At 69.6% G+C, this 13,334-nt stretch overlaps 1 protein-coding gene across 4 annotated transcripts in view; it reads left to right on the top strand.

Annotated features, from left to right (window-relative positions):
- TAOK2 (TAO kinase 2) overlaps window positions 1-13,334 on the top strand; it is a 35,334-nt gene that overhangs the window by 14,460 nt on the left and 7,540 nt on the right. Inside the window, exons 7-17 of one of the 4 annotated variants that reach the window (XM_074998370.1) lie at window positions 2,965-3,078; window positions 3,148-3,239; window positions 3,357-3,450; window positions 4,350-4,431; window positions 4,521-4,691; window positions 6,074-6,289; window positions 6,883-7,011; window positions 7,707-7,943; window positions 10,209-10,337; window positions 10,562-10,765; window positions 11,036-12,941. In XM_074998370.1, the coding sequence (XP_074854471.1) occupies window positions 2,965-3,078; window positions 3,148-3,239; window positions 3,357-3,450; window positions 4,350-4,431; window positions 4,521-4,691; window positions 6,074-6,289; window positions 6,883-7,011; window positions 7,707-7,943; window positions 10,209-10,337; window positions 10,562-10,765; window positions 11,036-12,940 (3,373 nt within the window). In that variant the 3' untranslated portion in view covers window position 12,941. Of the gene's footprint in view, window positions 1-2,964; window positions 3,079-3,147; window positions 3,240-3,356; window positions 3,451-4,349; window positions 4,432-4,520; window positions 4,692-6,073; window positions 6,290-6,882; window positions 7,012-7,706; window positions 7,944-10,208; window positions 10,338-10,561; window positions 10,766-11,035; window positions 12,942-13,334 lie in introns of those variants that run through there. The other 3 variants (XM_074998371.1, XM_074998372.1, XM_074998373.1) reach the window with 3 other exon arrangements.

Here is a 13,334-nt window from a genome sequence, read left to right on the forward strand (position 1 = left end):
GGCCATTGGATGAATCCCATCTCCAATTGCTGAAATAGACCTGTTCCTTTGTCTCAGGCTAGGTCACCTGCCCTGTGCGCTGCATCCATTGACGTGGCCGGAGCCCCGGGCTGTGGATTTCAGCACCTGTTTATAGTCCATTCATCCTGGCCAGGGCTGAGTTCACACCTCTTGTTGTGAAGCTCAGGTCTCAAGCTGGTAGCCCTGTTAGTCTGTATCTTGGAGAACAAGAAGTCCTGTGGCACCTTATAGATTACCATATTTTGGAGCATGAGCGTTTGTGGGCAAAGACCCGCTTCAGCAGATGCATGGCGGAGGAGGGATTTGGAGCAGTGTTTAAAGGGGGGGGGGGTCCCAGTAAGAGGGAGGGCCAGAGCTGACAAGGTCTAGCTGGTCAGGGTGGAAATGGCCCAGTAGCAGTAGTGTGCATCGAGAGGAAGAAACAAGTCAGGATCAGATGGGGGATGTGACCCATTGTCAGAGTCTAATGTGGAGATGTTAACACCCAGGGCAGAGAAGCTGCTTTTGTAAGGGGCCAGCCACTCGCAGTTTCTTCAGTCCTTGGGTGATAGAGTTAAATTTGCACCCAGCCAGTATTCCAGGTCATGCCCCATTAGTGGGCAGAGAAGGGTGTGTGACCACCTCTTTGGGGCCCTCCTTATTCCCCCATTTCAGGTGCACTCTAGCTATGGGCACCTTGGCAAGGGTCCCATCTACTCTCGTCACCATTAGGTGGGAGTTGGGCATCATCAGGCCTTGTCGCCTTCCCCATCGTCAGGCACCTCTGTGCACGGCCCCACGAGGTCTGCCTTCGGGAGCTGGGTGTGATCCATCTCCCTGCCGTTCCCTGGGTCCTGACTCTCAGGCTGAAGCTGCAGTGCCCCACGACTCCTAGGAACTGCTTTGTCCTGCCTCCAGCACCTCTGGCTCTTGTGAGTCTCTCTCCTACTGCACTCAGTCAGTCGCTGCTGGATGCCCATCTGCAGGTGCGGTGCCTCCCTCTGCTGCCACCAGCTGTGATGGGGTTCAGGGGTCCCCAAGCTCTGCGCCCCATCTGCAGGTGCAGTGTCTCCCTCTGCCGCCACCAGCTGTGATGGGGTTCAGGGGTCCCCAAGCTCTGTGCCCCATCTGCAGGCAGGAGCGACTCTCGCTCAGCAGGTGGGGAATAGGTTTATTTGGCGACAGGGACAGTGCGGTACAGAGGTATCAGCACAGCAGCCAGATGTGCTCTGTGCAATGCGTGCTGGGGGGCAGATCCCCCCAAACAGACGCGAGGCCTGGAAGCCCTGGCTGGGGTCCAGCCTGGCCTGTTGCCCTCTGGCTTTCTACACACTCGCTGCTCGCTCTTTCCAAACTCCACCCCAGCTGGGAGAGGTGTCGCCTGCTCGCCCGGCTACAAAGGACCAGGCCTGCTTGGGGGGTGCCCCCGGCAGGGACCCTGCTCGCCCGGCTACAAAGGACCAGGCCTGCTTGCGGGGGTGCCCCCGGCAGGGACCCTGCTCGCCCGGCTACAAAGGACCAGGCCTGCTTGGGGGGTGCCCCCGGCAGGGACCCTGCTCGCCCGGCTACAAAGGACCAGGCCTGCTTGGGGGGTGCCCCCGGCAGGGACCCTGCTCGCCCGGCTACAAAGGACCAGGCCTGCTTGGGGGGTGCCCCCGGCAGGGACCCTGCTCGCCTAGGCTACGATCACACCCGAGTGCCCCCCTCACCTCACGGCCCTGACATCCCCCCTCACCTCGTGGCCACCACGCCCCGCCCCCCGCAGCCCCCACTGCCCTACGTCCCCTCACCTCACAGCCTGTATTGCCTCCCTCACCTCACAGTCCCCATTGGCCCCTCACCTCGCAGACCCCAAATCCACTCCTCGCAGACCCCACTCACCCCATCACTTCACTGCTCCTATGTCCCCTCACCTTGCAGCCCCCACTGTCCCCCTCACCTCGCAGCCCCCACTGCCCCCCTCCTCACAGCCCCCACATCCCCTCCTCCTCGCAGCTCCTACTGCCCTCTCACCCTACTGCCCCCCTCACCTCGCAGCCCCCAGCACCCCACTCACCGTGCAGCCCCGACTGCCCCCCTCACCTCGTGGCCACCACATCCCTTCACCCTGCTGCCCCCACTGCCCCACGTTCCCTCACCTCGTGGCCCCCACATTCCCTCACCTTACAGCCCCCACTGCCCCCCTCATCTCGCAGCCACCACGTCCCCTCAACTTACAGCCCCCACTGCCCCCCTTACCTCGTGGCCCCCACTGCCCCCCCTCATCTCACAGCCCCCACTGTCCCCCTCACCTCGTGGCCCTCACTGTCCCCCTCACCTCGCAGCCCCCACGGCCCCCCTCACCTTGTGGCCACCACACCCCCTCCTGACAGCCCCCACATCCCTTCACCCCACTGCCCCCCTATCTCGCAGCCCCCACTGCCCCCCTTTACCTTGCAACCCCCGCGTCCTGTCCTTGCAGCCCCCACTGCCTCCCTTACCTCACAGCCCCCATGGTCCCTCCTCATGGCCCCCACTGCTCCCTCACCTCACAGCCCCCACATCCCCCTCATTTCATAGCTCCTACTGTCCTCTCCCCTCGCAGCCCCCACTGCCCCCCTCACCTTACAGCACCCACGTCCCCTCCTCACTGCCCCCTCACCTCACAGCCCCCACGTCCCCCTCACTTCATAGCCCCCACTGCCCCCCTCACCTCGTGGCCACCACGTCTCCCTCACTTCATAGTCCCCACTGCCCCCCTCACCTCGTGGCCACCACGTCTCCCTCACTTCGTAGCCCCCACTGCCCCCCTCACCTCGTGGCCACCACGTCCCCTCCTTACAGCCCCAACTGCGCCCACACCCCCTACCTGGCAGCTCCCTGTGTTGCCCCTGAGTGCCCCCCACACGGCCCTTCTGCCAGTCCATGGCCCTTCCCAGCTGCCCCCGCACACCCCGCGCCGGCTGAGCACTTGTGTCCACACAGGGACGTGAAGGCTGGGAACATCCTGCTGACAGAGCCGGGGCAGGTGAAGCTCGGGGACTTCGGCTCAGCCTCCATCATGGCCCCCGCCAACTCCTTCGTGGGCACACCGTACTGGTGAGGGGCAGGGCGGGGCGGGGGGGGCGGGGGGGGCTGAGAGCCCCACTAACCTGTTTCCCTCCCCAGGATGGCCCCCGAGGTGATCCTGGCCATGGATGAGGGGCAGTACGACGGGAAGGTGGACGTTTGGTCGCTCGGCATCACCTGCATCGAGCTGGGTACGGGGGCAGGGGGCCCGGGGGCTGGTGATGGCCAGAATGGGGGCGGGGGGGAGTAGGCGGTGGGGGCAAGGGGGGACAGGTAGCTGAGGTAGCTGCTGAGGTCTCTCCCCACAGCGGAGCGGAAGCCGCCCCTCTTCAACATGAACGCAATGAGTGCCTTATACCACATCGCGCAGAACGAGTCCCCCGTGCTGCAGTCCAGCCACTGGTAAGGGCCACCCGCCGGCCATCCCGCCCACACTCAGCCTGGCCCCTCCCCCCCCCCCGCCTGCCATCCTGCCCACACTCAGCCTGGGCCCCCCCCACTGCCAGCCAGCCCACCCCTACTTAGCCTGGGCCCCCCTCAGCCGGCCATCCCACCCCCCATCAGCCCGGCCGCACCCTTCTCCTCTGGCCATCCTGCCTGCACTCAGCCGGCCATCCCACTCCCACTCAGCCCGGGGCCCCCCCACTGGCCAGCCCATCCCACTCAGCCTGGGCCCAAGCCTGCCGGCCAGCCCACCCCACTCAGCCTGGGCCTCCCCCCACCAGCCAGCCTGCCCCCACTCAGCCTGTGGCCCCCCACCGCTGGCCAGCCTGTCCCTGCTCAGCCTGGGCCCTCCTGCTCAGCCAGCCGGCCTGCCCCCCACTCAGCCCAGGCCCCCCACCTCTGGCCAGCCCACCCTCACTCAGCCCTCAGCCCAGTCCCCCCACTGCTAGCTATCCCACCCCACTCAGTCCGGGTCCCCCTACTGCCAGACATCCCGCCCCTACTCAGCCCAGCCCCCACCAGCCGCCCTTGCGCCGCCCTACTCCTGTCTATCCCTTAGCCTTCCCCTGCCAGCTGCCCCGCTCCCACCTAGGGCTCAGTGAGTTCTGGTGGGTCGTGCCCATTGGCTGGGCACTGCACCTCCCGCACAACCCCCTTGTCAGAGTACCAGAGCTCTGGGGTCCCCCCAGGGGTGCAGGGCGGGGCGGGCAGTGGGAGCCGGTGGTTACTGCAGAGTGGACGGGAGCCAGGACACCGGCGCCCCTTCTCCAGTGGCTCACCCCTGCTGGCCAGCGCGTCTGGCATCCCACGGAGGACGTGGTTCTGCCCGCCTCCCATGTCTGCCTCTGCCCTCCCAGGTCAGAGTATTTCCGCAACTTCGTGGACTCCTGCCTGCAGAAAATCCCACAAGACCGGCCCACCTCAGACATGCTGCTCAAGGTGAGTGAGCCGGGCCCTGTGCGGCGGGCGGCTGGCCCTGGCCCTGGCCCTGGCCCTGACCCTGCCCCTGCCCCTGCCCTGTGTCCCAGCAGCACCGGTTCCTGCTGCGTGAGCGGCCCCAGACAGTGGTCATGGACCTGATCCAGCGCACCAAGGATGCCGTGCGGGAGCTGGACAACTTACAGTACCGCAAGATGAAGAAGATCCTCTTCCAGGAGGTGCAGAACGGCCCCAACCCTGAGCTGGCAGACGAGGAGGAGGTGAGAGTCGAGGGCCCCACCTGCCAGCCTGGAGTATTAGAGGCTTTTCCAGGCATAGTGGAGAGGGCCCAACCAGGGCTCCTGTCAGCCGCAGACTGGGGGTGCTGCCTGCCTGGGCCCCTGGGCAGCCAGCCAGGAGTCACAGCAGCCCTTCCCTCCGACGCTCCAGCTCGCCTCAGCCACAGGCTGTCCCCTCCACGCACAGGCCCCAGGCTCCAGGGCCTGTCTCCCGCATGGTCAGTCTGCGCCTCCCGTCTCACCCCCAGGGCCTGTCTCCCCCGCGGTCAGTCTGCGCTTCCCATCTCACCCCCAGGGCCTGTCTCCCCCGCGGTCAGTCCTGTGCCTCCCCAGCAGTCAGTCTGCGCTTCCCGTCTCACCCCCAGGGCCTGTCTCCCCCACGGTCAGTCCTGCGCCTCCCCAGCAGTCAGTCTGCGCCGCCCGTCTCACCCCCAGGGCCTGTCTCCCACACGGGTCAGTCTGCGCCGCCCGTCTCGCCCCCAGGGCCTGTCTCCCCCAGGGGTCAGTCTGCGCCGCCCGTCTCGCCCCCAGGGCCTGTCTCCCCCGCGGTCAGTCTGCGCCTCCCGTCTCGCCCCCAGGGCCTGTCTCCCCCACGGGTCAGTCTGCGCCGCCCGTCTTGCCCCCAGGGCCTGTCTCCCCCGCGGTCAGTCTGCGCCTCCCGTCTCGCCCCCAGGGCCTGTCTCCCCCGCGGTCAGTCTGCGCCTCCCGTCTCGCCCCCAGGGCCTGTCTCCCATCTTGCCCCCAGGGCCTGTCTCCCCCGCGGTCAGTCTGTGCCTCCCGTCTCGCCCCCAGGGCCTGTCTCCCCCATGGGTCAGTCTGCGCCTCCCGTCTCGCCCCCAGGGCCTGTCTCCTCCCAGGTCTGTCTGCGCCTCCCGTCTCGCCCCTAGAGCTTTCTGGGCTATGCTCTAGGCTGTGGCACTGATGGGTTCTCGATGGTCGGAGAGAGCCCAAGGTGGGAGCGGAGCTGTTAGAGCCATTGCTTGGCATCACCCGCTCTCCAGGGCTGTCCTGAGTGGTCCCTGGAGCCCAGGCTGTGTGGGGACAGGGCCATGGGCAGACACAAGTGGAGATGCTCCTGCCCCACCGAGGAGCCGGAGCAGAGGGAATGACGTTGTTCTCCCTGCAGGGCAGCGGATTGCTGGCTGGGTCCAGTGCCTGTCTGCTGGGCCCAGCTCCGCTTCCGAATGGGGTCTGACCCCGCCCTGCCCCTGCAGACCTGCCCGCTCACGCCCAGTCCCCTTGCACAGGCCTGTACAGTGCCCCACCAGGGGCTGCTCCCCACGTCCTGAGCTTCCCCGCCCCCCCCGGTGTCATCACTGGAGTGGCCATGTCCCCGCCCCCCATCATCTCTTGTCCCGCCCCAGGACGTGGAGCAGTTCTTGCACCGCACGGGCACCATCACCAGCATGGAGAGCAGTCACTCGGTACCCAGCATGTCCATCAGCGCCAGCAGCCAGAGCAGCAGCGTCACCAGCCTGGCTGACGCCTCAGACGAGGACGAGGGGGCCGAGATGGCCATGATGCAGGAGGGGGAGCACACCGTCACCTCGAACAGCTCCGTCATCCACCGTCTGCCGCCGGTACCATGCCGGAGTCCTGCCCCCCCCGTCAGCCGCCCGGGTCCTGCCCCCACCTCCCCCCACCAGAGCCGCCTGGGTCCTGCCTCCCACCGCAGCTACCCAGGTCCTGCCCCTATCTTCCACCCCCTGCAGCCGCCTGGGTCCTGCCCCCACGTCCCCCCACCGCAGCCGGCCTGGGTCCCACCCCAGCAGCACTGGGGTAGTCAGACCCCCACCAAGGTGTGACTGTTCATGCTTTCAGTGGGGAGCTTCCCCCACCAAGGAAGCTCTTTAACAAAGTCTGTCTGGGCAGGTCCCGAGCCGTGTGCTGGGCTCTGCCTCCTGGCTCCCAGCCAAGCCCCCCCACAGCCCCAGGGCTCCGTCCCCAAGCCCACATCCCATGCCAGCTTGGCCCACAAGCACTGGGTTGGGTCCTACCTGTCTTGTCGGGAGCCCAGCCAATCACACTTCCTTCCCCAGTACTAGGGGAAATGGAGGAACCCCTTTGGCGTTCAGAGAAAATATGCAGGGTGGTCCTGGGCCGTGGCGGGGAAAGCAGGGGCTGCGTGCTAGCACTTTGGGGTCCCCTGCTCACTCTCCCCATTGCTTGTCAGGGCCACGACAACTTGTATGATGACCCCTATCAGCCAGATATTGAGCCCCAGAGCTCCTCGTCAGCCGCTCGGCGGCGTGCCTACTGCCGCAACCGGGACCACTTTGCCACCATCCGCACTGCCTCGTTGGTAAGGCCAGGATGGGGCACTGCATGCAGTCCGCGGGGAGGGACCAGCTGGGATCACTGGGTGGGTGGGTGTGGGGCAGTGGGGTGGGTCTGTGTGAGACAGGCCTGGTGTGGGTGGGGCAGCGGGCTGGGTTCTGGACGGGGTCATACGGGGCTAGAGAGCTGGGTGGTGCCGCAGTGGGAAGCCTGTGCGTGGGCTGCGGAGGGTTACATAGCGCAGAATCAGGGCGTGTGCTGGGCATTGTCACGCTGGGCGGAATGGGGGTGGGTGGGGTGCTGGGCAGGCTGGGCGCTGGCGGGGGCAGGGCAGGCGGGAAGGGGCTGGGTGCCGGGCGGGGCAGGGCAAGTGGGCTGGGCGCCTGGCGGGGCAGGCCAGGGTCACACCAGATGGGATGGGGTGGGCAGGGCGGGGTCGCACCGTGCAGGGCGGGGCAGATGGGTGGGGTGGGGGTGGGCTGGGCTGGGCACCAGGTTGGAAGGGGTTGAGCAGGGCAGGGTGGGTGGGAAGGGAGTGATCAGGGCAGTGGGTGGGGTGGGGCGGGGCGGGGCGGGGCGGGGCAGGGTGGGTGGGAAAGGAGTGAGCAGGACACCATGTGGGGTGGGGTGGGGCAAGCGTGCTGGGCAGCGGTGGGTAAGGCACCGGGAAAGGAGGGGTCACACAAGGCAGCCTCAGAGCCTCTGGCGCCTGCCTGGCAGGTGACGCGGCAAATCCAGGAGCATGAGCAGGACTCAGCGCTGCGGGAGCAGATGAGCGGCTACAAGCGCATGCGCCGCCAGCACCAGAAGCAGTTGCTGGCTCTGGAGAACAAGCTGCGGGCAGAGCTGGATGAGCACCAGCAGCGCCTGGATAAGGAGCTGGAGGCTCATCGCAGCAGTTTCAGTGTTGAGGCCGAGAAGCTGGCGAAGAAGCACCAGGCCATCTTCGAGAAGGAGGTGGGTGAGGGCAGGGGGTGCTCATGGGGGTCTGGGCATGGGTTAGGGCTGGACAGAAGGTGTTCTTTGAGGGTGGGGCCCTGGAGGGGCCCATTCAGTTAGGGCACAGTGAGGAGGCGCTGCTGGTGGGAGCTGGGGGCTGAGCAGAGGGGGAGGCGCTGCTGGTGGGAGCTGGGGGCTGAGCAGAGGGGGAGGCGCTGCTGGTGGGAGCTGGGGGCTGGGCAGAGGGGGAGGCGCTGCTGGCGGGGAGCAGGGCAGAGGGAGAGGTGCTGCTGGCAGGGAGCTGGGCAGAGGGGGAGGCGCTGCTGGCTGGAGCTGGGTGGAGGGGGAGGCGTTGCTGGTGTGGAACTGGGCAGAGGGGGAGGTGCTGCTGGTGGGAGCTGGGGTCTGGGTGGAGGGGGAGGCGCTGCTGGCGGGAGCTGGGCAGAAGGGGAGGCGCTGCTGGCAGGAGCTGGGAGCTGTGGAAAAGGAGGAGGCGCTGCTGGCGGGGAGCTGGGGTCTGGGCGGAGAGGGAAGCACTGCTGGCGGGAGCTGGGCGGAGGGGGAGACGCTGCTGGTGGGTGCTGGGGTCTGGGCAGAGGGAGAGTTGCTGCTGGTGGGGAGTTGAGCAGAGAGGGAGGCACTGCTGGCAGGAGCTGGGGGCTGGGCAGAGGTGGAGGCGCTGCTGGTGGGGAGCTGGGCAGAGGGGGAGGCGCTGCTGGCCAGAGCTGGGGTCTGGGCGGAGGGTGAGGCGCTGCTGGTGGGAGCTGGGCGGAGGGAAAGGCGCTGCTGGTGGGAGCTGGGAAGAAGGGGAGGTGCTGCTGGCGGGACCTGGGGGCTGGGCAGAGGGGGAGGCGCTGCTCATGGGGAGCTGGGCGGAGGGGGAGGCGCTGCTGGCGGGAACTGGGTGGAGGGGGAGGCGCTGCTGGCGGGAGCTGGGCAGAGGAGGAGGCGCTGCTGGCGGGGAGCTGGGGTCTGGGCAGAGGGGGAGGCGCTGCTGGCGGGGAGCTGGGGTCTGGGCAGAGGGGGAGGCACTGCTGGCGGGGAGCTGGGCGGAGAGGGAGGCGCTGCTGGCGGGGAGCTGGGCGGAGAGGGAGGCACTGCTGGCGGGGAGCTGGGCGGAGAGGGAGGCGCTGCTGGCGGGAGCTGGGCAGAGAGGGAGGCACTGCTGGCGGGGAGCTGGGGTCTGGGCAGAGAGGGAGGCACTGCTGGCGGGAGCTGGGCAGAGGGAGGCGCTGCTGGCGGGGAGCTGGGCAGAGAGGGAGGCGCTGCTGGCGGGGAGCTGGGCGGAGGGGGAGGCGCTGCTGGCAGGGAGCTGGGCAGAGAGGGAGGCGCTGCTGGCGGGGAGCTGGGCGGAGGGGGAGGCGCTGCTGGCGGGGAGCTGGGCAGAGGGGAGGCACTGCTGGCGGGGAGCTGGGCGGAGAGGGAGGCGCTGCTGGCGGGAGCTGGGCAGAGGAGGAGGTGCTGCTGGCGGGGAGCTGGGGTCTGGGCAGAGAGGGAGGCACTGCTGGCGGGAGCTGGGCAGAGGGAGGCGCTGCTGGCGGGGAGCTGGGCAGAGAGGGAGGCGCTGCTGGCGGGGAGCTGGGCGGAGGGGGAGGCGCTGCTGGCGGGGAGCTGGGCAGAGAGGGAGGCGCTGCTGGCGGGGAGCTGGGCGGAGGGGGAGGTGCTGCTGGCGGGGAGCTGGGCAGAGGGAGGTGCTGCTGGCGGGGAGCTGGGCAGAGGGAGGTGCTGCTGGCGGGGAGCTGGGCGGAGGGGGAGGCGCTGCTGGTGGGGAGCTGGGCAGAGGGAGGCGCTGCTGGCGGGGAGCTGGGCGGAGGGGGAGGCGCTGCTGGCGGGGAGCTGGGCAGAGGGAGGCGCTGCTGGCGGGGAGCTGGGCGGAGGGGGAGGCGCTGCTGGCGGGGAGCTGGGCAGAGAGGGAGGCGCTGCTGGCGGGGAGCTGGGCGGAGAGGGAGGCGCTGCTGGTGGGGAGCTGGGCAGAGGGAGGCGCTGCTGGCGGGGAGCTGGGCGGAGGGGGAGGCGCTGCTGGCGGGGAGCTGGGCGGAGAGGGAGGCGCTGCTGGCGGGGAGCTGGGCGGAGAGGGAGGCGCTGCTGGCGGGGAGCTGGGCGGAGAGGGAGGCGCTGCTGGCGGGGAGCTGGGCAGAGAGGGAGGCGCTGCTGGCGGGGAGCTGGGCAGAGAGGGAGGCGCTGCTGGCGGGGAGCTGGGCGGAGGGGGAGGCACTGCTGGCGGGAGCTGGGCAGAAGGGAAGGTGCTGCTGGCAGAGGTTGCCTCACTGACCTCCTCCACAGGCCAAGGCGGCGCTGGCGGAGGAGAAGAAGTTCCAGCAGCATATCTTGGGCCAGCAGAAAAAGGAGCTGGGCAGCCTGCTGGAGTCCCACAAGCGCCACTACAAGATGCGCAAGGAGCAGCTCAAGGAGGTGAGGCCGGAGCGTGGGGGGAGGGTGTTGGTTCTTGACCACCTTGCCCCTCCACCTCTCTGCCCCCCCAGGCCAGGCTCTGCCCCCCCGCCTCCCTGTTCCCCAGGCCAGGCTCTGCCCCGCACTCGTTTCCTGGTGGGGGCCGAACGACTGGCTCCACGGCCTGAGGCCTGTGCAGACGGGTGCCCCCTGGCAGCGTTGCCCTCAGCCAGGTGCCTCCCCAGGAGCTGCAGGAGAACCAGAGCACCCCCAAGAGGGAGAAACAGGAGTGGCTGCTGCGGCAGAAGGAGAACCTGCAGCACTACCAGGCCGAGGAGGAGGCCAACCTGCTGCGTCGCCAGCGCCAGTACCTGGAGCTGCAGTGCCGCCAGTACAAGCGCAAGATGCTGCTCGCCCGCCACAACCTGGAGCAGGACCTGCTGCGCGAGGTGGGGCGGGGCGGGGAGGAGGGGCTTGCGATGCCCAGGGAGGGAGAACCGGGGGGGCGGGGTGGGCAGGACTGAGGGGAGGAGCTTGCAATGGCCAGGGCCGTCTCTGCCCAGGGAGGGGGAATGGGGTGGGGTGGGGCGGGGCTGAGGGGAGGAGCTTGCGATCACTAGGGCCTCCTGTGCCCAGGGAGGGGGAAGTGAGGGAAGGAGGCCAGGCGGGGCCAGGAGCAGCCGGCGTGACCCCAGCCCTGGCCCTGCCCCTGCCCCCAGGAGCTGAACAAGAAGCAGACGCAGAAGGACCTGGAGTGTGCCATGCTGCTGCGGCAGCACGAGTCCACGCAGGAGGTGGAGCTGCGCCACCTGCGCACGGTTCAGCGCACCCGCACCGAGCTCACCCGCCTGCAGCACCAGACCGAGCTCAGCAACCAGCTGGAGTACAACAAGCGCCGGGAGCAGGAGCTGCGCCACAAGCACGCCACGGAGGTCCGCCAGCAGCCCAAGAGCCTCAAAGTAGGTGGCGCCCGGGGGCCCCGGCCGCGCAGCCTGGGGGGCCCGCAGCCCGACGGACAGGAGAGCTGGGCCCTCGAGCCGCAGGGCCTGGGGGACCTGGAGCCGGACGGGCAGGAGAGCTGGGCCCTCGAGCCGCAGGGCCTGGGGGACCTGGAGCTGGACGGGCAGGAGAGCTGGGCCCTCGAGCCGCAGGGCCTGGGGGACCTGGAGCCGGACGGGCAGGAGAGCTGGGCCCTCGAGCCGCAGGGCCTGGGGGACCTGGAGCCGGACGGGCAGGAGAGCTGGGCCCTCGAGCCGCAGGGCCTGGGGGACCTGGAGCCGGACGGGCAGGAGAGCTGGGCCCTCGAGCCGCAGGGCCTGGGGGACCTGGAGCCGGACGGGCAGGAGAGCTGGGCCCTCGAGCCGCAGGGCCTGGGGGACCTGGAGCCGGACGGGCAGGAGGCTGATGTTCTAGAGCGGGCGAGCCTGGGGGCGCTAGAGCCAGATGGCGAGGAGTGCGCTGTTCTTCAGCTGGGGAATCTGGGGCCAGCGGTTCTGGAGCGGGAGTGTCTGGGGGCCCTAGAGCCAGACGGCCAAGAGGCTGAGGCTCTTGAGTTGGCAGCTCTGGAGCCGGATGGCCGGGAGGCACTACCGGCTGTGCCCTGTCAGCTCCCTGGGGCGCGGCTGGGGGAGGCGCAGCGTGGCCCAGGCGACGGCTGCCCCGCCCCGGAGGACCCCTATGCAGCACTGCCACCTACACGCGGCCAGGAGGAGGGGGCTAGGCAGGCACCGCTCCCCTGGGGGCCCCTGTTGCCCCATGCCACATGCGTGGCCCTGGCGCTGCTGCTGGCTGCCTACCCGAGCGGGCCAGCCCTGCTGCTGCTGCTGGCTGCGCTGTGGGCCCAGGGCTCGGGCGGGGGGGCGCAGGCAGTGCTGCTGGCCCTGGAGGGGGCGCTGGTGGGGCTGGGCGTCTCCTATGCCCTGCTGCACGCCCTCTTCCTGCTCTCTGGGGCCTCTTTCCTGGCGCTGGCCAAGGGGGCGGGGGCGCTGGGCGTGCTGGGGCTGAGCGCCCGCCGGCGCCGGCTCTACGTGCCCGTCATCCTGCTGGCCGCCCACCTGCTGGCCGCGCCCTGGCTCTTCCTGCCGCTCTACCTGCTGCTGGCGCTGGCACGCCGCGCCGTAGAGGGACTGCCCCGCCACGCCCGGCGCCTCTGGCTGCGCGCCCTGCTGGGCCTGCCCCTGCCCGCCTTCCGCGCCCTGCAGGGCCTGGGGCTGTTCACGGAGCGTGGCCTCTTCCGCCTCTTCCCCAAGACCAACAAGGGCGGCTTCCGCAGCCGCCTGCCTGTGCCCGCCCGGCCCCGCCCCACCCCCCCACCCAGCTGGCCCCGCCGCGCCCTGCACCTGCTGGCCTGGCTCGTGGGCGCCCTCAACCGGCGCCTGCTGGGCCTGGCCCAGGAGCTGAGCGCCCGGCTGCCCCCGGCCGCCCTGCGCCCCCTCCAGGGGCTGCGTGTGCTGCGGGAGGAGCGGCCCAGCCGCATCCCCCGCCTGGCAGCCAGGGCGTGCCGTGGCCAGGGCTGCAGGCCTGGCCCTCTGGCTCGGGGGGCCCGAGGGGTTGGGGCTGTCTGCAGTGGGGGGCGCCACAGCACCCCTGGGGGCCCCCGCGCTGCCCGGCGTCCCTGGCGGTGAGCAGGGACCCCGCCCTGGTCCAGCCACCCTGCAGTCCCACCAGAGGGTGTCTTGTGCTGGGGAACGCAGCCCGGGAGACGCACCCCTGAACCCCACTCTGGGCTGCTCTCGGGGACCAACAGCAGTACTGGCTCTGGAGGAAAGGGCCCCTGAGCTTGGCCCCAGGAGCCGGGGACAGGGCCATGGCAGGCGGTTGATGGGGCCCCTCCCTTCCCCCAGGGGCCAGCCGTTTGCCTGTCTCTGGGGCAGAGGCCACAGCCTCCCCCCCACAGCAAGCCCCCCACACTAATGGCCCCCAAAGCCCCATGCATTCCTGCCCCTGCCCCCACGGCGCAGGCACGGGCGGGCGTCTGACCCTCCCCGGCTGCCGGCTCCCCACGGCGCAGGCACGGGC

This window comes from Carettochelys insculpta, chromosome 6 (assembly GCF_033958435.1).
Source record: "Carettochelys insculpta isolate YL-2023 chromosome 6, ASM3395843v1, whole genome shotgun sequence".
Taxonomy (NCBI): domain Eukaryota; kingdom Metazoa; phylum Chordata; order Testudines; family Carettochelyidae; genus Carettochelys; species Carettochelys insculpta.